The sequence below is a fragment of the Dermacentor andersoni genome, chromosome 4, assembly GCF_023375885.2.
Source record: "Dermacentor andersoni chromosome 4, qqDerAnde1_hic_scaffold, whole genome shotgun sequence".
Lineage (NCBI taxonomy): Eukaryota > Metazoa > Arthropoda > Arachnida > Ixodida > Ixodidae > Dermacentor > Dermacentor andersoni.
The window spans coordinates 55,879,258-55,903,151 of record NC_092817.1 but is presented as its reverse complement, the minus strand read 5'-3'; the positions used below and the strand labels follow the sequence as shown (position 1 = coordinate 55,903,151).

The 23,894-nt window shown below is 50.1% G+C and overlaps 2 protein-coding genes across 2 annotated transcripts; one reads left to right on the top strand and one right to left on the bottom strand.

The window, feature by feature from the left end:
• The first annotated feature begins 5,722 nt into the window (after positions 1–5,722).
• LOC126536686 (uncharacterized) lies at positions 5,723–22,015 on the top strand. Its single transcript, XM_055073797.2, has 3 exons — positions 5,723–7,873; positions 16,251–17,044; positions 21,822–22,015. Exons 1-2 carry the CDS (start codon positions 7,856–7,858, stop codon positions 17,037–17,039), a joined length of 807 nt encoding a protein of 268 aa, XP_054929772.1. The 5' UTR covers positions 5,723–7,855; the 3' UTR covers positions 17,040–17,044; positions 21,822–22,015.
• A 118-nt stretch (positions 22,016–22,133) lies between these two features.
• On the bottom strand, positions 22,134–23,437 carry LOC126537198 (AH receptor-interacting protein-like). The gene has a single exon (XM_050184388.3). The coding sequence runs from the start codon at positions 23,225–23,227 to the stop codon at positions 22,250–22,252; it is 978 nt and encodes a 325-aa protein (XP_050040345.1). The 5' UTR covers positions 23,228–23,437; the 3' UTR covers positions 22,134–22,249.
• Between the last annotated feature and the right edge of the window lie 457 nt (positions 23,438–23,894).

Sequence of the window (23,894 nt, the reverse complement as noted above, 5' to 3'; positions counted from 1 at the left end):
CGAGTGAAAGCACGCAAGGGGAGCCGACGATCGCGGAGCGCGCTCCAGTCTCTGCCACCTACCGACGGCATGGACTCCCGGCTACCTCAGAAACACACCTACTCTTCCCGGCCCGCTACCACCTTCCAGCACTGACAAGCCTACTTGAATATGTGTACTCAAACGGGCTCCTAGATTGCCACTAGACTTCGGCCTCCCATGGGCCTCTGCCTCGCGCGACGGCCATCGCCCCTGGATGATGCTGACGTATGCTGCCTGAAACCTACTCTCCCTTTCCCCCTCTATGCTCTCATCGTTCATCCCCCACCCCCATCCCCATTACGCTGCGCCGTGCTCCCATATGGGCTGCAGAATTGAGCGTACTTTCCCTCTCCCAAATCACGAAGAATAAGAAGAAGAAGAAGGTTCAGTCTGGCGCGCTCGAGGGAGGAAGGCGGATAGCAAACGCGTAGTCTCCCGTCGCGCGAAAGGCCGTGTGGGGATGGGAAGGTGGAGGGGCGGCGACGTTGTGCTGCGGCAGCAACTGCGTATTTCGCGACCAGGCGCAGATGGAGCAGACGATCGCGGCTCAATCTCGCGTGCGGAAGGGACGAAAGCGGGGAGGCAGCGCGGGAGGGAGGGGGCGGCGGCTTCAACTCCGTCATGTGCGCACATTGCACCCCCGCGCGCGCCCTATCTTGAAAGCGATCGGCAGACGGCTCACATCTTTGTGCGTCCTGTGGTCTCGCCGCTCAGTGTGCGTTGAAGTGATAGCCATCACGAAGGTCACTTCGCTCGCTGCTGCTGCCGCGCTTGCTCACACAGCGTTTCGACAGCGAGTGTCCGCGCTCATCGAGTGGGATGTTTTCATGCTTGCTTGTGCACACTGACACTGAGCTCGTTAATTCAGTTAGTAAGCGAATGTTCTCAAGTTGATATAGCCGATAAAGCTGCTATCGTTACTTGGTGTAGCTGTCTACCAATTTGCTATCGCAATCGATGCTTCGCCTTTCGGGCGAAACTGCGACTTTTTAATAATTACTGATGCAAGTTTTAAGTTCCAAACATTGTATGGGCGCAAGAAGACACATGCGAAAGGGAGGAGACACACACACTGGCGCTCGATGTGAGTGCACCCAAACGACGTTAATAGCAAATCCCACCAACTTGCCAAAGAAGTCCTATTGGGATATATATATTAAATTCTAGCATTAATTAGCATTATTAATTATTACTGCCCTATCTTATTTCCAACCGCCCGCTTCTTGCTCAATCCCCCGTTGTGTACGTGACATGTTGGAATTAATATTGTCAACCTCATCACCTTTCACCGCTGTACCGTTCTGCAAACTCTACTAATAACTATCCCCTGGTATTCCTAGAACCTATGCCACTGACTTGTCTCCAGCCTGCTTCTTGCCTACCCTGGCATTGAAGTCGCCCATCAGCATAGTGTATTTTGTTTTGACTTTACCCATCGCCGATTCCACGTCTTCATAGGAGCTTTCGACTTGCTGGTCATCATGACTGGATGTACGACCTTCAATTTGTACCTCTTATTAAGTTTCACAAGACCTGACACCCTCTCGTTAATGCTCTAGAACTCTTGTGTGTTAGCAGCTATATCCTTAATGATCAGGAATCCGACTCCTAGTTCTCGTCTCTCCGCTAAGCCTCAGTAGCCCAGGTCGTGCCCGCTTTTTAGCATTGTATATGCTCCATTTGTCCTCCTAACCTCACTGAGCCCTATTATATCCCATTTAATGCCCGCTAATTCCTCCAATAGCTCTGCTAGACTCGCCTCACTAGATAACGTTTTAGTGTTAAGAGGAAGCTTTAGCTCGGGCCCAACTCCGACGCGGCCTATTCAAATACATGTAAAAACGCAAAAACGTTTTGATGAGATAACCCCTGGACAGATTTTGATGAAATTTGTTGCATTTGAGAGAGAAAGTTAAATTCTAGTGACTGTTGGAAGCGGAATTTTGATTTAAGGCTTGAATTTTGTTAGAGAGATTTACAAAAATTCAGAAGTTTGAAAAAAAATAGAAGCACGAAGTTTACAAACTAATAGCTCTGCATCAAGAACAGATATCGCGGTTCTGTAAACGGCATCCATTAGATCATTCAAAGCGGACAAATTTTATATGTCATTTTACATCTTACGTGAGTTTGTTACGTTGTTTACGAGGGTTCTGCGAAAGTTGTAATTACATATTAATAAATTTTTTGAGATTCATGTATAATATGTCAAAATTGTCCGCTTTAGTGTGCTATTAGTGTGCTTTAGTGTGCGATATCGCCTATTCTTGCTGAGTTACAGAGTTGTAAACTTGATAGTTTCGTTTTCTGAAAATTTGCGATTTTTGCCAATTTTTAATAAAAAATTGACGACCTAAATCGAAAATTCGAAACCAACAGTCACTAGATTTTAAGTTTTTCTTTTAAATGCAACAAACCCCGTCAAATTTGGTGTTGTGGTCGCCAAGAAAAACGAATTCTCCTTTTACATGTATTTAGATAGGAGCACCCGAGCTAAAGCTTCCTCTTAAACGTTGCCAGGTTCAGATTCCTATGACGGCTGTCCGCATCCAGAGAGTCTTAGCACCCTCTGCTGCGTCGCAAGTTTGACCGCCGCCGCGGTCAGTTGCTTCGCAGCTGCTGGGGACTGAGGGCCGGGGTTTGATTGTTGTATTCATATAGGAGGTTGTGGCCAATCCTGCTCTGGTGAGAGATTGCGTTAGCGGTTCTGCATGGTCACCGGGATCAGGCCGCACTCCAGGCCTGCATATACAATTTTATCAACACGCGGATTCTTTAAGAAAATCCGGTGGAAAATTGTGCGGCACCGGGATTTGAACCACGATCCTTTTGCACGCGAGGCGGATGCTCTACCTCTACGCCATCGCTGCATGGCACGTAAAACCCCGTAATATTCTTTTTTTCATGCTTGGTAGCCGGTGTAAGAGTACTTTGTCAGTGCTACGAAGGTCACGCGGCTTGTGCGCTTAACTTTTTGCTGCGTCACCCACGTTTCACTGCGGGCATCGAACCGTCGATATAAATGAGTTTCATTCAAGAACGTCGCAAGTGTCCGCTATATGTTTCGTATTCATCTGCGACATCGATTCAACGAGTCACTTCAGCGCCGTGGGCGAGTCTCTGATTACCTACATAGCACGTCTATGCGCAACGTCTTGCCGACGAATACAGGTATTCGTTAGGCGCGCCGGATGTCTAATTTAATCCAAATAATCCTATGGGAGGAAAGAAGTGTGACGAGCTCCCCTTGCTTTGGCCATGTTCTCCGTCGCGTAGCAAGAAACATCCCGGCCGAAAAGACACCCTGCATGCAAGCAGCAGTCTCATGCACCCCTTTGCTGCTTTCGAACGCCGCCGCACACCTCGCCATGTCATGCGTGTCGCGTTCCGGTGGTGGGACCTCCTTCCCTCTTCGCCAGAGCGGAAGTTTGAGAGGTGCTACATACGCTCTCCTCCCCATCTCTCTTTCTCCGCTAGGCGCGCTTCGCGTCATCGAGTGTGTGGCGCGTGACTTCCGCAGCGGTCGACGCTGTAGGGGCGCTCCGTTGCAAGCAACGTCGCCCGGGACGCGCTCACGACGCAATAGCAGCAAGCGGCGAATCAGCTTGGTCAGCGGCCGCTCGTTATACCGCTGCTTGGCGCTGTGCAACGGCGGGGGAAACTCGCTTGCTGAGCGATGCAGACCGCCTTCGCGTATAGCTGCTGACATATTATGCGAGGGTGCTTGACCGAACGCAGCTTGCCTACAAGAAAAGAAAGAAACAGATTGCCTGTTCCAGTTGAATGAATTTCTTGAAGAGGCAGACGTTACCTGCGCCACCAGTCACAACGTGTAACTACCAAATTAAAAATTTTTCACAGTGCCTTTACTGGGATGCGTGTCAGTTTAATAAAGTTAATTGGGTTTCTTTGAACCATATTAACATTATTTTGCCATTTGAGCCCCGTTTGGTTCGCAGTGAAGCTTGGTTTTTTTTTTTACTTGCACGGCCTCTGAATCCCTGTCGGAGTGCTGCGTGAAGCGACCAACCGATTATGCGATGACATTAACTACTCGAGTTATCGTGCGCAGAGGACGCGACGGGCGCATAAACAGACATCATTAGCCAAGGTTGATGGGCTCATTCAAAAGGACCTTGCACTTGTATTTGCCGAATACAAGTTCTCTTTTGTATTATTTATGCTATGCGCAGTTTGTTGCTGCGCATTGTAACGTTGTGTTTATTTTCTATTTCATTTATTGCGCTTTGCATAACATCAGTTCTTTTTAGATTACATGCTGCTATTTCCTACATAGTAATCCTACTCTGATGTCCACACTAACAGGAGGTGTCGCACTCTCAGACTTTCGAACTATCAGACCCGCTTCTGTATTTACGAGAATGAAGGGTTAGCGGAATTGAACTGAAATATAAGAGGACCATGCAGGCAACGCTGCAACGTATAGCCCAGCGACAGAGAGAGGAAGGGGAATCAAAGCAAAGAAGGCAGGACAGTGGCATTAACTAGACTTTCTCGAAGTTTATTACCCTGCACGGTGGACGGGGAATTAGGGACTGAAAGCAAGAGCAAAGGAAAGAGTTCACACTGGTCGCGTGTCACATTGCCTTCAGGACACTCCACTTCGTTGCCTCATTAACTGCTCCAATTAACACTTTTCGGAGCAACAACTTTTCTCAGGGCTCAAGAAAAGTTAGCCGGAACACCGATTTATTCCGCTGTACTATAGACCGTTTTATCGAGGGCGCCGCCATTTTGCGATCACAGCGCCGTCTATCATCCGGCGCCATGCTGGCATGTGGGATCGCGCTGGAGGGTGCACGGCGAACGTGCTGTCGACGAGTGGCAAGTTTTCGCGCTTTCCTTAGAGGTGTCAACAAGTTGTTTAGATTTGGAAACTTCTTTGCGTGGTGTCAATAAGCCTTTAGCTTCGATATAGCCTCAATATCGAACGGCGACTGGTCTAGAGGCGCTCCTGCAGCTCTGCCCACGATCGAAATAGGAGGCGAGCCAAGTCTGAACGTTGTCGATACGTAACGTACACATGTAATATGATATAATTGTGTGTCTAGCCTTGAACTCTATTAAGGTAGCAACCGGGCCACAGCAATCACAGATGTCTCCATGTGTCATGTGGTGTACCGCACCATCGTACATCCCAATCCAGGTAATTGCGAAGCTCTGAGGAAACATGTTTCGCTAGCTTTCGTGCTCCAAAAATTTTCGCCGTACGAATTTTTAAACATTGTTTATCTAATGCCCGGGCATCAAGCTTTACAAATTAAATAACTGTAAACTAACCAGACAAAACGGCTGTTAGCATGAATAAAATTAGCTGATGATATCGGCCGCGAATATCCTTCGATCAACCTGACGCACGCAACGCGTTTATATTGCGCAGCACTCTTAGGACTCGAATAATGCCTGTGCGTGCAAGGGCTGTAATGCAGTGATTTGGGCTTGTTGGTATGACATTGTGAGACTTATGGCGCGTGAAAAGACAAGGGTGAAAGGAAGGCGGTGTCTTCACGTCTTCCTTTCGTCCTTGTCTTTTCACGTGCTATAAGCCTCACGCGTGCAAGGGCACCTCGCCTACTCGAGAGAGCTGCAAAACGAACAACTACACTCTGCAACAGCAACTTAATTTATTTTCTGCAGTAATACAGCGCGCGATGAGCGGCGTCGACAGCTTCCCGGCGATATTCGGAAGCACGGGAGAGCCCGTGTGAACTAGGGCCGGCCGGCACACGGTAGGCATGGCTTTGGTTACAGAATGGAAAAGAACACACCTGTATTTCTTAGTCGGCACGTACTGTTTTCATAATACGTCCTCGGCCGACTTTCACCACAATGTTGGTTGCCAAGCATGATAGTCTTAGGACACGTTGGAACACAGTATGTTTAATGTGCGTGAACGGAGAAATAGTTCACTTCATCCATTCGCAATAGTTGACCGACTCGAATACGCACCTTTCTTTCATATCCCAGTTCGATAATGGGTGCTGAGTTCCGAGTTCATCGCCGAGCGCTCACTAAGATCAAAAGCTTCCGAACATACACGCGATGGCACCAAGTCCTTTCTGTTTCTGCTGGAAATACAAAGCGGACGCTTCTCTGCTCTCGCAGCGGCGGTGTCCACGAAGTCGCCGCGGCTGAAGATGCACTTCACGCTTGCTTCCGATTCATTTTGCTTGCGAGGAGGAGAGCGGGGCAGCGCGCTGGTTCGAGGCTACGTTCCTCCTTGCAAAGTTCCGTAAGCAGGCTTTCCTGCGGCTAGTTTGAGCTATCCACGATGGCGGACCTAGAGCTAGAATCGTAATTAGGGTGTCAGCATGCGGGCTGCTGACACACAATTCCCGCTGCCTTCCCTCCCTCGCACCATCGAAACTTTGAAAACGCGTGTCTCAGGTTTAACAGTTCTACTAGCTGGAACGCGGCCATCTTGGTTAGGCCAAGTTAGCTGTGTGGGAAAGCCTGCTTATGAAATTTCGGATATCCCCTATTAAAGCACATATAGTATTTAGAAAGGGGTGCAGGGCACGGGCGCAGGGCATGAAATTTCTAGCACACGAGTGGGTACTTTGCGTAGTAAGCGGCTTCAGTATTTCCGATAGGTACATATCCTCCATTGCTGCTAAATAAGTGTTAATTAATCAGTTAATATATTTAATCATCGCATATAGATCCCGAATGCCACTGCCAAGAATGATGTGTTGTTGTTGTGTTGTTAAGGATGAATCTGTGTCGTGCTGTGTTTAACATTCACGAGAAATTCTCCTTTGGAACACCTCTGTTATACGAGTGATACAACGTACGGTCTCAGAATGCCTTCTTCAGGCGTTCCCCTCCCTCCTCTTTTTACCCCCCGTCTCTCACCACACTTTCGTTGTCTGGGAGCTCTGGTTACATTTGCCGAAGCTAAAGAGGTGCGACCTGTTACATAATTATCATGTAACAACTAGCTCGCGCGGAAAGAAGCCGAAAAGCTCACGACACAAGTTGACACCGGACAACTTTCACTCGCAGTGCACTGCGATGTCGGGCCTTGTGGTTTGCCGCGACTTACGGAGGGCATTTTTCAGCTCTGCTGGCGAAGCTGAACGTAGACCTCGAACAAGAGTGACTCCTACAGTGCTGAAAGACTGAGCGGGAAAAGTAGAAAAAAAAGGAAAGAAAGAAAGAAAGAAAGAAAGAAAGCGAATAAAAAAAATCCCACAATATAGGAGAGGGAGGTGTTTGAGGAGGTCAATAAGGACGCATTTGTTCGGGCAACACCAAGAGCACTTTCACTGCTTGCTCTGGTGACCGAGGAAAACAATGAATAACAAGTTCGCCCAAAGCACAAGAGTTTCCGACAGACGATTCTCTGGAAAAAATAAAGAACTAACCTTGGTGCGTACGTGCTTGGAACTGCCCCTTTCATTTCGAATACGACGCCGCCTCCGCTTAAGGCGCTTGCGGAAACCGTCAATTACTTCGCGTAAAGGGAACGCGGATATTTGACTGCGCCCTTTCCGAACGATTTTCGGTTGCGCTACAGCTGATGCCAAGAAAAAAAGAAAGAAAGAAAAAGATTTAAAGGGCATACATAAAAAAAAAGAAGAGAGCAGGGATCGGCATTGTTCTTCCTTGTTTCTTTTTTTCGTGACCAGTCAGCTGTTTCGAACCGAGCAGATCGGCCACGCTCTCACTGAGGGGCGCCTCGACGACATCTCCGAGGACCACGTGGCCGCCACGCCTGTAGAACGCGGAGACGCGGTACAACCCCCGTATAAAAGCGAATTGTGAGGAAAACGGCAGTGAAGCTTGCCCAAGCGCGGCCAGCGTGGAAACCATGGGCCGTGCGCCGAAGGTGAGTTGCGTTTGTTCAGCAGCGCTCGACAACACGTGCAGGATATAGGCTCAATTTCAGTGGGCAAAACTAGGCGTTGTGCGCGTCATATACTCGTATACACAGCTTCGCCCGCACTGCCCTCGTCAAGCGTGATGTCCTTTGCACGCTTGTGCGCCCTGCAGCGGCACATGACGGGGATAATGGACGCACGAGCAGTGAAACATGATGAACTTCAAGCACCAAACCATATGCCTGAGTAATACTTGAAAGGCCACAGCAAGCATGCAATGAATGCACTTCGAATACATCAATAATTTGAGCGGAGCTTCCTTTGCGAACCGTTGCCAACAGTCTGTTGGCGACAGACGATGAAGTATTCAATAAGTTGTTTTCACTTCGAACCCTATATAGTTAGGCTGAGTTAGAGTGCAGCCGAAACTTGTCGATGCAGGGATAAAATGGCCGCTAAGATCCTTGGGCAGATCCTGAGTAAACAAGAGTGGCGTGTAAAGCACATAGTCATAGTCGTCTTGGCTTAATATTCCTGTTACGCGTCCACCGCGTACATCTCTTCTCCGACGGCTACTGAAATGACCCATCGGTCGTTAACAAATGACGTCACACCACCTCCGTTAGTAGCGTCTTCACTCAACGCGGTCTGTCAGTGGCCCAGGGAAGTTCCGCAGGAGACACATACCAGAAATGTGGCGTTGAAAACTAGAAACTTCGTTCAGGCCCACATCTTTCCTAAGACCTGATAGGACACGCCTACAAAGCATACGCAGACAGCGTCTTTGCCAGGACTTCATTTCAGGCGTCGCTGGTGTTGGGTTTCCGGTGTAGGATTTGGCAGACGTAGCTGCAGAGATGAACTTGGGACGACAGGGCTAGGCGGGCAGGCTTTAATTGCAGGATTTACATTTAGAAACAGGACATACATTGGCTGACTAGCGCGACTCCCATATGGAGCCCGCAAAACTAACATACAGCAAACAGTTTACGAGCACACAGCTCACTAGTTCATTTCTAGCATGACAAGGAGCACTCAGCTCCCAACAACGAGCACGACACGAGCACTCCCTAGCAGCCGGCAAACGCTGCTTATAAGCCCTTGCTCGACGTCATAGTTCGACGTCATTCCAGATGACCCGCCTTTTTGGAGGATGAGGTGTGTCGGAGCAGGAATGGTCGGGAAGGTTCGTCCAAGCATTGTAAACTCGCCGCCGCCCCGCACTATGGCTCACACACACAAAGGCACACACGTTCGAGCCCATACACACAAAGGCTACGGAGTCGACGACCGAGGGCTTCGTAGAACTGTGCTCCGTCTCGGGTGGCGCGGCGGAGTACCACATTCCTGAGCTGACCGCGCGCCACGTGGCTGCCGGTCATCCGCAGTTCTCGGTGCCGCCCAGCTTTCAGTGCCGACGTCAGAGGGCTTCGTAGAACTGCTTTGTCCCGGATGGCTCCGCCAAGTACTGTTGGGGGTCTCGGTGCTGACGCCCGTTATTGCCAATGGGTCGCAAGCCCCAAGGGTAGCGTTGGCCTGGCGGCCTGGGGCACTGGAAGCATCCGAAGGTCCCGGCAAAGCAAGAGAAGACTGGTAACAGAACAACTTGTTTATTCTAACATAGCAAAAGAGCGGCCGGTCAGGTCGACCGAAGTGGAGAGACGGGAGAGCACGTAACTCAACAGTACAAATCGGAGCCTCTCTCCTGGCGTCCGGGGGCAGCTGCTCTTATACTCTCGGCGTCGCGGGCCAGAAGGAAGGTCACGGGATGAGCCCACGCGACGGCGGAGCATGAGCCCACGACGGCGCGCACGGTCGAGCCGAGAGACATGGTGAGCCGAGTGTAGTGACGCATCGCCAACCCGCCGACGGACAGACCTGCTGGCTCCTCACTTGGGAAGCTCCGCTCCCCGGCTGCCGCGCTTTGACAAGCGTGGGCACACACACACACACGCACATACGAAGACACGTGGCACTGAACCACGCCTGGACACGCTTGGCGGGTAGGCGTTGCGGCGGCGTCGAACGGGCCAAAATGTCCGCCGCTTTGAACGAAGCCCCGGCGTCCGTTGCATCCGCGCCGGCATTACCGCGCGTTGTAGGCGAAACGTAACAGACCGCCCCGCCGGGGGAAGGAGATCCCGATGGTCAGGGGACTGCATCCGCTGTCCGGAGGGATGTCGCTCGATGATGCTCATAACCGAAGTCGGGCGTCCTTTGGCGTTTCTTGAGCGCAGCGCACAGAGAAGGCCTCGTTCTCACGTTCAGGTGCACACAGGACACTGCAAAGTGACTTCGGGAGAGTTGACATTTTTGTTCTCGTTTCCGGCAAGCGTTAGAACTACGCCGAAAGTCAACCGCTCAGTCAGCAAGCACGGCACAACCCTCACTAAGCCCTGCCAGGCTCTTTCCCCTTTTATACTGCTGCCTAGTTCCTTACAGTAGTTTAGCAGCACTCAGAAAGCGTCCACAAATCGGAAAATTGCACTAGAAAGCACATCATCACTTTGAAACACTACACAAAAGCAATAGGTTAAAAATCCTGCCTCAGGAAGAAAAACATCAGTAACAAGCAATTTTGAGGCTGATTCCCACGTTAGGGGCTTCGACTTAAGCCATCGGCGTTACCGTTGAGACTCCCCTTTTTGTAACGTACCTCAAAGGAATATTGTTGCAAAGCGAGGCTCCAGCGCAGGAGGCGGCCATTTTTGGGAGAGATGGTCTGCAGCCATTGGAGAGGGCAGTGATCCGTTTCAATGATAAACCTCGAGCCGGCTAGGTAACATGACAATTTCTGAACGGCCCACACGATACACGCACACTCTTTCTCGGTGGCGCTATACGCCTGCTCACGACTCGTCAGCTTACGACTAGCATACAGGACGGGGTGTTCTACTTCTCCATTTTCCCGTTGACACAATACAACGCCCATGCCTCGCTCACTAGCATCACACTGAACAACGAACCCTTTTGTGTAGTCGGGCGATCGTAGCACAGGCTGGCTTGTTAGGGCGCTCTTTAGGGCGCTAAAAGCTCTTTCCTTTGTCTCATCCCAGACGACTGTTTGCGGCTCTGTCTTTCTTAGAGCATCCGTTAGGGGAGCCGCGATATCAGAGTACCTGGGGATGTACCTCTGATAGTAGCCGGCGACACCTAAGAACGACCGAATATCGGTCTTCGTGCGCGGTTGCGGGAAGTCTCGCACAGCGGCCACCTTTATTTCAGAGGGGCGGCGACGACCCCGACCAATCACGTGTCCGAGGTAGACAACCTCGGCCTGTGCTAACTGGCACTTGGGAGCCTTGACTGTCAAGCCCGCATCGCGCAGGCGGGTTAGCACTGCCCGCAAGTGGGCCATATGCTCAGGCCAGGATGCGGAGAATATCGCTACGTCGTCTAGATACGGTAAAGCGAATTCTTGCTGTCCCCGCAACACTTTATCCATGAGGCTTGAAAAGCAGTATGGCGCGTTCTTCAAACCAAAACTCAAAACTTTAGGACGGAATGTCCCCATTGGTGAAATGAACGCCGCATACCTACTAGCCTCTTCTGTAAGTGGAACCTGCCAATAACCCCTGACAAGATCTAGGGTGGAAATAAACTGAGCGCTACTCACTCTCTCAAGGCGCTCCTCGATGTTAGGGATCGGATAAATTTGATCCTTAGTGATGGAATTAAGCCTGCGGTAGTCGACGCAAGGACGAGGTTCCTTGCCCGGTACCTCAACTAAAATCAAAGGGGAGGTATAATCACTCTCACCCGCTTCAATAACACCGAGCTGTAGCATTTTCTTTACCTCAGCCTCCATAATATCGCTCTGACGGGGTGACACCCGGTACGCCTTGGATCGTACTGGCTCTGGGGAGGTAAGTTCTATGTCATGAGTAAGGACAGAAGTCCTACCAGGCCTCTCAGAGAACAGACCTTGAAACTCTTGTAAGAGCTGGTGTAGTTCGGTTTTCTGCTCAGGCGACAGCGATGCTTTACTTATTAAGTCACTAATGACTTGATCGGTGTCTTTCCTGTTCGTCACTGAGCCTAGTCCCGGAAGCTCGACCGGAAGCTCTTCGGGAACGTTTACCATCATGCACACCACTGCTTCCCGTTGCTTATAGGGTTTGAGCAGATTACAGTGGTAAACTTGCTGTGCTTTCCGCTTTCCTGGCAGACTCACCACGTAGTTAACGTCCGACAGTTTTTGAACAATCCGTGCTGGGCCCTCCCACTGCACGTCGAGTTTGTTCTTTAGCGATGTGCGCAATATCATGACCTCATCGCCCACCTCAAAACGACGGGCCCTGGCTGTCCGATCATAATAAACCTTGGCCCTCTGCTGGGCCTCTGCCATTGCTTCACCTGACAACTCCTGTGCCCTTCTTAAGCGTTCGAGGAGCTTAAGCACGTACTCTACCACGACTGGGTCGTCGCCCCTGCCTTCCCATGATTCTCGAAGCATGCGAAGCGGAGATCGCAGCGAGCGACCGTACACCAGCTCAGCTGGCGAAAACCCCGTAGCCGCATGCGGCGCGGTTCTTAATGCAAACATCACTCCAGGCAGACACAGCTCCCAGTCAGTTTGATGTTCAAAACACAATGCTCTCAACACGCGCTTCATGACGGAGTGGAGCTTCTCAACGGAATTCGACTGGGGGTGGTGCACTGAGCTGTGTAACAGCTTTACCCCGCACCTTTCGAGAAAGGCTGTCGTCAAAGCGCTAGTAAACACTGTACCCTGATCTGACTGGATTTCTGCAGGAAAACCAACTCGCGCAAATATGGACAGTAGTGCATTGACTATCTCAACTGAGCTGAGTTCTTTAAGCGGCACTGCTTCAGGGAACTTTGTCGCTGGGCAGATCACAGTCAAAATGTGTCGGTACCCCGTGGCTGTTACCGGCAGAGGTCCCACTGTATCAATAACGAGCCGTCTAAAAGGCTCCGTAATGATAGGTACCAACTTCAACGGCGCCCTCGATTTGTCCCCTGGCTTGCCCACCCGCTGACAGGTGTCGCATGTCTTCACAAAGTGGTCTGCGTCCCGAAAACACCCTGGCCAATAGTACTCTTGCAAGAGACGGTCCTTAGTTTTCTTAACCCCTAGGTGTCCGGACCACGAACCCCCATGCGACAAGCGCAACAGATCCTGACGATAGCATTGAGGCACGATCAGCTGATCGAACTCCACTCCCCTGCGGTCTAGATACTTCCGGTACAGGACCCCACCTCTTTCCACAAAGCGAGCATTTTTCTTGGCGATACCTTCCTTGATAATGCAGCGTATGTTTTCTAGGCTGCCATCCTTCTTTTGTTCGGCTATCAAAGCCGACCGGCTGACTTTTAGCAACCTGTTAAGTCCGTCTGACGTAGGCGCGATGAGCAAATCTGGAGACAGCTCTTCTAACTTTCCCGTGTCGGGATTTTCCTCTCCAGTATCTGGTGCCTTTAACGCTACAGGCGCAATTTTATTCAGTTCGGGCGTGCTCTGAATACCAGCTTGCTGCGCCTCTGACCCTTTCTCATCGTTCAACAACGTCGGCCCCGCAACTACCGCCTTTGCAGCGAGCTCCCGAACCTTCGATCTGGTTAAGGCCTGAACGCTAGCCTCACCAAACAAAAGCCCCTTCTCGCGCAGGAGGTGATCGGACCTGTTCGAAAATAGGTACGGGTACTGGGGGGGCAGCATAGATGACACTGCGGCCTCCGTCTCAAGTGCTCCGAAAGGTCCTTCAATAAGCACTTTTGCTACCGGCAGACACACGCTATGAGCTTCCACTGCTTGCTTGATCCATGCGCACTCGCCCGTGAACATATCGGGTTCTACGTAAGAGGGGTGAACTACATCCATTGTAGCTGCGGAATCGCGAAGCACTCGGCACTCTTTCCCGTTCACGAGGAGGTCTCGCATGTAAGGCTCGAGAAGCTTCATGTTCTCGTCAGTGCTGCATAAAGACAAAAACACGACTTTTGTTTTTGTTTCTGGACACTGCGCCGAAAAGTGACCCGGCTTCTGGCACGTATAACAAACGCGCGCTTGCCTCGTCTCGAACCGCTTTCTGCGTTCGGCTTCGGTTGCCGCCGTCTCCGTACGTTCGGTCGGACTGCTTTCACTTGCATCCGAACTACGTGTGTCCCCCTTTGCTCTCATGGGTGTGAACTTCGGCCTCTCAAACTTGGAGCCAAATTCACCCTTTTGACCGTCCTTAGCTCCGCGAGCCCGACGCGTCACAAACTCCTCGGCTAACTCAGCGGCTCTAGCCACCGTACTAACGTCTGGCCTATCCAAGACCCAGTACCGCACGTTCTCAGGTAACCGACTATAAAACTGTTCTAGCCCGAAACACTGCAGAACTTTCTCGTGGTCACCAAACGCTTTCTCTTCTTTGAGCCACTCCTGCATGTTTGACATAAGCCTGTACGCAAACTCTGTATATGACTCACTTTTGCCTTTCTCATTTTCCCGAAACTTCCGACGGAACGCCTCCGCTGACAGCCGGTACTTTTTTAGCAGACTCGATTTCACTTTGTCGAAATCCTCTGCCTCCTCTTTCTCCAAGCGAGCGACTACGTCGGCCGCCTCGCCGGGTAGCAAAGTGAGCAAGCGCTGTGGCCACGTTTCCCGAGAGAACCCCTGCTTCTCGCACGTTCGCTCAAAGTTAACCAGGAACAAACCAATGTCCTCTCCAAGCTTAAACGGCCGCATCAGGTCAGTCATTTTGAACAATACTCGTTCTCCTGCACCGTGTGCCTGACTTCCATTACGAGCGCGTTCCATCTCTAACTCGAGACGCTTCATTTCCAAAGCGTGTTGACGGTCGCGCTCTCTTTCTTTCTCTTGTTGCTCTCGTTCTATCTGTTCTTTTCGTTCACGCTCATCTTTCTCTTTCTGTTCTTTAAGTTCACGCTCCTGTCTTTTTGCCGTCTCCCTCTCCTCAATGGTCTCAAGGCATTCCGACAGCTCGTCATCCTCAGCTTCTAACTCAAGAATAGCCCTTAGCAGTTCTGGTTTTCTGAGTTTGTCTGAGACATCCAGACCCAACTATCTTGCAAGCTCCAGCAATTTCGGTTTGCGCAACGATTTCAAATCCATGGCTGCTCTGAATGCTGCTTTCTCTACTGCCTACTATTGTCTTGCCGCAAACTAACCCGGCAGCAACGACAACCACAATTACCAGCTCTGTTTCTGACACTAACAAAAGCCTGGCAAAACTCAGAAGAAGAAAGTCCCGCACTCACCAAACCTCGCAGCCAAGACTTCAGCGCAGTCGTTCCGCTGCAGGCAACCAGTCATCACACAGGGCTCGTTGCACTGCTCCCGGATGGTCGTTGTGCTGCTCAGCATACATTCAACCGCATCTCTTCGCTGCTGGCCTCCGTTGTCGCGATCTCACCGCTGGCAACCAGTTGTTGGGGGTCTCGGTGCTGACGCCCGTTATTGCCAATGGGTCGCAAGCCCCAAGGGTAGCGTTGGCCTGGCGGCCTGGGGCACTGGAAGCATCCGAAGGTCCCGGCAAAGCAAGAGAAGACTGGTAACAGAACAACTTGTTTATTCTAACATAGCAAAAGAGCGGCCGGTCAGGTCGACCGAAGTGGAGAGACGGGAGAGCACGTAACTCAACAGTACAAATCGGAGCCTCTCTCCTGGCGTCCGGGGGCAGCTGCTCTTATACTCTCGGCGTCGCGGGCCAGAAGGAAGGTCACGGGATGAGCCCACGCGACGGCGGAGCATGAGCCCACGACGGCGCGCACGGTCGAGCCGAGAGACATGGTGAGCCGAGTGTAGTGACGCATCGCCAACCCGCCGACGGACAGACCTGCTGGCTCCTCACTTGGGGAGCTCCGCTCCCCGGCTGCCGCGCTTTGACAAGCGTGGGCACACACACACACACGCACATACGAAGACACGTGGCACTGAACCACGCCTGGACACGCTTGGCGGGTAGGCGTTGCGGCGGCGTCGAACGGGCCAAAATGTCCGCCGCTTTGAACGAAGCCCCGGCGTCCGTTGCATCCGCGCCGGCATTACCGCGCGTTGTAGGCGAAACGTAACAGTACCAATTTCTGGAGTTGATCGCGCGCCACGTGGCCGCCGGCCGACCGCAGTTCTCGGAAGGGCGCCCCGACTGGTGGGCTTGGAACACGTGCAGCGGGCTGAAAGCTGGCACGTTGCCACCCCGTACGGCCATTCTTAACACCGGTAGTGCTCCGTTCGCCCGCTCGCAAAATGTCTCCATTCGTTTCGGCAAGGATTGACAATTTCTTGGGTGCTCTGACACCGATACAACTCGCCTCGCGCTATGCTAACAAGGCCAAGCGTCCTTAATATACGGGGCCTTCGGGATTTCTTTTAAATGGCGATATTTTAACAACAACGTTCCTTGTTTTCAGATACTACGGGTTTCCTTGTTTCTTCTACTCTGTTCGTGCGAATCAACGCTGTGCAAAAAGAGCAATGGTCCTTTGCAAGAGTCCGTCGCCATAGCCTCGTCGGAAACGAAAGCGGTGGAAAGCGAAAGTAAGCTCAGCAACGATCTCGTCGCCCTAGAAACGGGCTACGGGGGTTACGGAGGCCACGGAGGTCACGGCGGTTACGGAGGTCACGGCAGCCACCACGGCGGTCACGGATACGGGCACGACAACCACGGCTATGGCCACGGCAGCCACGGTCACGGCAACAAGCACTACGGGGGTCACGACAGCGGTCACTACGGTGGCCACGGCCACCACGGAAACCGCGGCTACGGAGGCTGGGGAGGGAGCCACCATGGGGGCCACTCCAACCACGGTGCATACGGGGGTCACGGCCACAGGCACGGACACTGGAAGCACCACGGTCAGCACTGGAAGGACCGCGGCTATGGCCACGAACGCAAATGGGGCTGGGACAGAGGGGGTGGGAGCCACGGAGCATACGGGGGACACGGCGAGGGCCACGGCCATTGGGGACACCACGGCAACAGGGGCCACTACGGCGGACACAAGCACGGCCACCACGGGCATGACTCGTACGGCGGCCACGGTCATTACGGAGGACACAAGCGGGGACACTACGGCGGCTCCAACCACGGGCATGGTCACCACGGCTACGGGCACGGCAACAGAGGGTACGGCCACGACCACTACGGCGGACACAAGGGACACTACGGACACCATGGAGGAGGCTACGGGCATGGTTAGGTTCGGTACGTATGGAAGTCAGCAATTGGTCAGTGCTCGTAGCGCGTATTGCAGCTTTTTTTTTCTCTGCCACGCAGCATCAGTCAATTAATGTACCCCGTAAGAATCGGAACCAGTATAATTTCTAGAATCGCCCATTTTTCCTTTCCGGAGCACATAGCTGAATGCAGGGTATCGAACTCGAACTGAACCAAAAACAAACAAACATAAAAAGAAAGCTGCTATTTTTGCTTGAACCAGAATTGAAATGGAACGTTATAACTTCTTTCTTTCTTTTTTCCCTCTGGAATGAAGCCCAAAAGAAAAAATAACGGTTTTCGGTTCAGGCAGGCCAGTTTTTCTCGAACTTTTCACGCATGCATTGCCTGCACTTGTGGCTTTAGAAGTGATTTTAGAAGTAGCAGCACTATTAGTACGGTTTTCAACATATCGCGTCGGATAGAGGGGCGAGGTCAGGGAAGGGTAATGTGCAGACTTGTTAAACACACTCGTAAGCCTTTGAAATTAGTGACCGTGAAATATAGTTTTGTTTTAGTCGGGGACATATACGGAGTGATCATTTTTAAGTTTCGCGTAATTTTAAAAAATCGCCCGTTGCAGATAACGTAATTCTAGCCCTTGAGCTAGATGATCCTGACAGGCGGACACGACTTGCACGAGAGATCGAAATCCATATTCAACGAACTAACTAAATTCAGTAATTAATTTCTTCACAGTTTACTTCACGGCACATATTGCAATTTACCGGTGAGTTTGCAAGGCGCATCCGCTTGGAATGAATTGCCAGAATGACGCGTTTGGAGATATGCGCCATCATGCTCGCCGTAAAAATGCACTCTTGTTACACTTACCTTTTTAACAAAACGCTCTTTTACGCATTGAAGCACAAGAATAACTGGAACGCCCATGCATTTCGTCTCAGGAAAATAATATCTCGAAACTGGTGTCATCTTGCAGATTCATTTCAAGTGGATTCGTCTTGCAATGTTGCCGGCTACAAATTGTAAATTGCGATATGTACCGTGAAGTAATTAATTGGGAAGTTGATTAGTTTATTTTTGGTAATTAGTTGAATATGTGTTTCGATTTGTTGTGCTAGTATACCCGCCTTTTCGAATAATCCAGTTCGAGGACAACAAATATGCTATCTGCCACAGGCAATTTATGAAAATTCCGAAATACTTCAAAAGAAACGCTTCCTAGCAGGGTGGTCGATTTCAATCGCACAAGTTGAAGTACGTGCAATAAAAATGACATATTGCTTCTTACAAATGCTTCCGAAACGTGGTGTTCAGATAGCTGCTATATAAGCTTACTGTCCCGGGCTCTTGCAAATGCTTTATTTATAATAAACGGGTATTGGGCCTACCATTCTTGGTGGTTTAAGTAACTTCTCGCTGGCCGAGTTGGTGCATGACTATGTTAGGAAGAGTTGCGCGTATAAAAGAAGGAACGCAGAAAAAAAAAACGAGAAAAAAGAAACTCAATAATGGCCCAAAGCCCGCACTGTTCACAACACCTCTTTTTTAGCACCAATTAACAACAGTAAGGTGAGCGAGAATATTTAAGAAATATTATGGGCCTTTGGACCGACATACTTGTAATATCAACTAAGCAAGCTGTCATGGCTCCCTCAGTTTTTTTTTTTTAATTAGTTAACGTCGGCTTCGATTCAAGGTTGACCTCCCTACTTTTCCTCCCCCTCCTGAATACTTGCCTCAGACTACTGATTATATTTCTTGAGAACTCATGCAAATTTTGTTTATCGTAGTTGCACTGATTACGCCCACAAGCTCGTTAGTGGTGTTGCCCTATGAGCTCGTGGCGCTTAGGTGGATCAACATCAAATTGACGGTGACTCTGCCGCACATTGCCGACATCACGATCTACTGCTTGCGATTCTGACGCTGTATGCACGGCCGAAATGTATTGAATATGGTTACTACTTTAAGTGGCAACTTAACTTCAGCTGTTTAACCATGTGAAGGCGAGCCAAAAGAGCACTTTTCGATCACGTGAATTCTCCACTGATAATCCGTGCCCGAAAGGTAGCTTCTCTGCATAGTAACGTATAAAGCAGTGAAGCTGCCCTGCTGGTTAGTCAAACTGCAGGTCATTGCAGAGTGTGCTATTATTATTGCGAGAGCAATTGTATGGACACTTCAGGCGCATTTTTGCCGTCGCCGTGACGTTCCGCACAAAGTCCAAGGGCGATAACACCGTCACCGCGCGCCGTATGCTGTATGTGCGAGAGAAAGCGTGCGAGGGGAGCCAATGACCGCGGCTCAATCCGCGCGCGGAAGGGAGAGGAAGGGAGGAAAATGGAGAGGAAGCACACAGTCTTCCGTCGCGCGCGAGGCGCCGGGGAGAGGTGAGGGAGGGGCGGGGGCGGCATTGTACTCTGGTAGCAAATGCGTATGCGCGGCCGCGTGGGCCGCATCTTGAAAGCGATCTGCGTCAGGGGTGGATTCTAGGCAATCTAGGTGCGCCGAAGGGGTGGAGTCTAGGCAATTTAGGTGCCCCGACGGCTCATATCATTGCGTGTGCTATGTTCTCGCCGTTCAGCTTGTGCTGACGCGATAGAGAGCACGAAGAATTGAATTTTGGCGTTTTACGTGCCAGAACCACGATTTGATTATGAGGAACGCCGTAGTGCATTAATTAATTAATTTTGACCACCAGGGGATCTTTAACGTGCCCCCAGTGCACGGGACACGGGCGTTTCTGGATTTTGCCCCCATCTAAATGTGGCCTCCGCGACCTCGCGCATAGCAGCGCAACACCGTAGCCGCTGAGCTACCGCGGCGGGTGATAGAGAGCACGAAGTTCACTCACTGCTGCTGCCGCGCTTCCTCACCCCAGTGTTTTGACAGCGAGTGTTCGCGGTCATCGAGTGTGATGTGTTCATGTTTGCCAGTGCGCTCTGACAGCATGCTTATTAATTCAGTTAGTAAGTGAATGTTTACAAGTTTATATGGACGATAGAACTACTATCCTTACTTTGTATTGCTGTGTACTAATTTGCTATAGCAATCGATGTCTCGCCTTTCGGGCGAAACTGCGAATTTTTCTTTTTAGCACTTTAGCTAGCTAACTGCAGGAGTGTGCTGGTCTGTGCTGGTCGGTACGTCATTGGGACGGGAACAAACAGCGCTTGGACAAAACGAAGTGCTTGTTGAATGCAGGGAATGCAATATGTACAAAACAGGCTCCGCTCAGAAGGCCAACAAAACATGTTATCTGCGCCGGGATACCAATGAAACAATCACACCACGTGCATCGTCATAGCAGGCTGCCACGTTTTTAACAAATAGTTAATCTCACAGCTATTCAGAGAAACAGAGGGTACGTTGACGCAGGAGTTTCCATGCGATTGTATGCAAAACGCTTCGCAAATCTCGCGTGTTCTTTGCTCTGTATATCTACCTAACCTTGTGCATTTTTCAAAGATAGGTTTGCGGCTACATTCTTTGCAGTGCTGGGCTAAACGACTAGGTACAGACCTTAGGTACAGACCTTTTCAGTGAGTACGCATGCTGTCTCAACCAGTCGTCAGAACATGGGCCTGTTTGGCCAATCTAGCAACGTTTGCAGTCGAGCGGAATCTTATAAACTGCGTGTGCGTAGTCAACGAAAGGTGTTCTTTGTTTTCTTCTCACAGCTAGATTAATAAGTAATTTGTGTTAATTTGTTAAAAAAAAAGATATGACGACGCAATTTATGTAATAATTTCATTGCTATCCCGGCGCAGATACCGTGTTTTACAGCGGAACTGTATATGTCTACCCTCCCATACATTTATCAATGTCCGTGCCTCAAAACTCCCACGCCCTCTACGAGGAAGCAAAGCAAACCAGTAAGGCATGCGCTGACACCTGGCATCGCATGCAGAAAGCTAAGGAACCACCCAACACACAGTTTGATACAATATTTACTAGAGGGAACTCTGGCACTATAGTGTCTGCGGAAGCTTAAGGGAACTGCAATCGGTGCAGTTCAGCCAGCGTGGGAATTATGGGAAGTGCATGGATTTGCCTAAGCTTCGTCCTTCTAGCTTCAACCGTCTCTTCGACTTTGTCGCCAAGTACTCTGTTAAATAAACATTATTGAAATCATCCTCCGGCAAAATTAGAACACGGGACATATAAGCACAGAAGCCCTACATTGAAACCATTACGCCACGGGCGCATGCACCGACAAGTGATATCGAACGCCCTTACGAATTGCTTGCGGGCAAGCCAGCATCTTGAGACGCTTGGCGCGTTTCAATCTGGACACTTCGACAGGTTGAGCCGCTATCAGTAGAGATTGTGCGTGTTCGCAGAGTATATATTCTGCAGACCCGGAAGAGAAAAGCCCCAATATAAGTAACTTTAACACTTAGTGGTGTGCTTTGTCTTTTTTACAGCTCCGCTAGTAGCCCACCTTGACAGAGTGCAATGCCTGCGAATTTTTTTGTTCATCTTGTGCGCTGGGCCTGTGTTTTGTATATATTGCATTCCCCGCATAATACCAGTGGTTGTAACTTGTTAGCAGTTCAGCGCGCCTTGTCTGCCGTCCTCACTTCGTCCCGTCCAGGCGCTGTTTGTTCCCGTCCCAATAGCTAACTGCAGTACAGATCATTAAATATTGTATGTTTCGTTTTTATCGCGCTATTTTTCAGTGCCCGCTTTAGAGACCGAGTTTGTGCTCGAGTCCGCATATTTTGACAACACAGCGAATGCCTCTTTCTTATAAGTTTGCTGGGCAAATTTCTCACTTGCGTGTTTTTCACCTTTGCAGGCTTGATACGACAGAGACGCCACAATACGGAAAGTTCGCCAAAACGCTCTACCTTGTTATTTATAGCACACGGGTAATCGACTTCAATAATAAAAGAAATATTACAATCGAATAGTTTACCTGCATTTTATACCCATCTATTTTAAGAACTATTCATACATTTGCCGAACAACAGGCCTTGCGGTGTTGTCACACGACTGTTAATAAGGAAGGCAAAAAAAGTTAGAGCAGACACACTCACAGCAGCAACAAATTACGAAGATTAAAAAAAAATAATAATAAACAGGCAAGAAAAGAAACAAAACACATAGGAAGGTGCCAACAACAGTAAAAATTTATTTTCTGCAACATCGACTAGCGGAAAGCTCTTTTCGGCGCTCACGCAGCAGTTCTCAATTTACTTGAGCGTACAGGTATGACAAACTTGATCACTTGAACATGCTCATAAGTTTGGTACTGTCTTCCTTGTTCTTTTTCTTTTCTTCTGCTTCGAGCCTCTTGAGCTCTATGTTCACAAGCTTCGAAAGAGACGGGTCAACTTCCCGAAGCTTTAACAGATCCGCGCGACAGTCGTTCGGACTCCAAGAGCCGAAGTAGGCTTTTGCTCGGCGAAACAGAGCCTTTGCGTTGTTGGGATCCTTGCTGAGCACTTCGGAAGTGTGACGAATGACCTCGTAGAATTCGCCCCGGTTAAGGAGGCACTGCGAGTAATTCAGGAGAATCGGCACTTTCATCTTGTACAACTCGTTCCACTCTTCGTCGCCCGGTTTCTCGCGAAGGAGCAAGCTTTCCAAGTGTTCGAGGGCTTCCCTGTACTTATTCACGGCTGTGTCAATGTCGCCCGCTTGAAAAGCCCGATTGCCCTGCTCCTTCAAGGCAGGTACGGCACCTAGCCTCTCTTCAGCCGTCATCGCCCAGACGTCCTTTTCATACTCGCCCGGCTCTTCCACCTTGAGCAGTTCAAAGGTACACGATAAGTCCACCAGTTTCTCCGCTAGCTTATCTAGGTCTGCGTGACCAGTGGTATACTTCTCCTCCATCATACCGCAACAACGGCGCTTGTGTGGCTTCCCAACGCCGGCGAATGCGCGGTAGCTTTGCGATACGAGCGTGTAGTTGTCTAGCAAACATTTATTTATCGTAAACTCGGCCACTTCCTTCACTTTCATGGACTTAATGCACTGCTCCACAACGGGAAGCTTAAATTCTTTGCCGATGAGCAGTTCCATGGGGCGATTAAGCTTGCGGCTGTCATCAATAACGCCGTCCGGATCATCTTCATCGGTGCTTAAGCGCTTTACACAAAAGTGGAACGTGCACTTCGCACCCTTTTCGAAGCGAGGGATATCGCCGATGCCAGGATAAATCACCTTCTTCTGAACGAACTTCGATATCGCAGGGTTCATGTTTGCAGACGAGACTAGCACTTACTGCGCTGAAAACTACAATCGCACAAAATACAGCGTAGCTCAGGAAAGCAGTTACTCATGCTACTTCCATCAGGTGAGACTCACCTGCCTTAGTAACTGGCCCACCAGCTGATACGCACAAAAACATCGACGAACAGAACGCCGAAAGCACCGACAGCTTCTGTTCAAGACAACCGAAGAGCAATATTGACGGTAGACTTAAAGCGATGTTATTACGACGTCAAAAAATCCGAACTAATAATTACTTTCGCATTGGAAATAACTAATCCTAAAACAATTTCACTTCATTTTTACTCAAAACAAACTGTCTAACGCATGTGCGGATTACATACAGCTTACGCGGTATGCCCAATTTAGACATGACCTCCGAGACCGCGCAACTGCGAGTCACCCAATCTCCGAGGCCACAGTTCACATACAAGGCTTGCCGCCGCTTCTTTTTTTTTTTTTTTCCTGACGCTTTTAACAGGCATTGACATTTGCGAGGAATATACATAATTTTAGGATTGCATACATTACTAACATGCAATTTCTACGGAAAATTGTAACATCACTCTGAAATGGAGGGGATTCACTGACGGGCACCCAGCACAGTCTCTCCCCCTGTGTGTTCTAACCAGGTAAGCTACAGCTAGCTCATAGC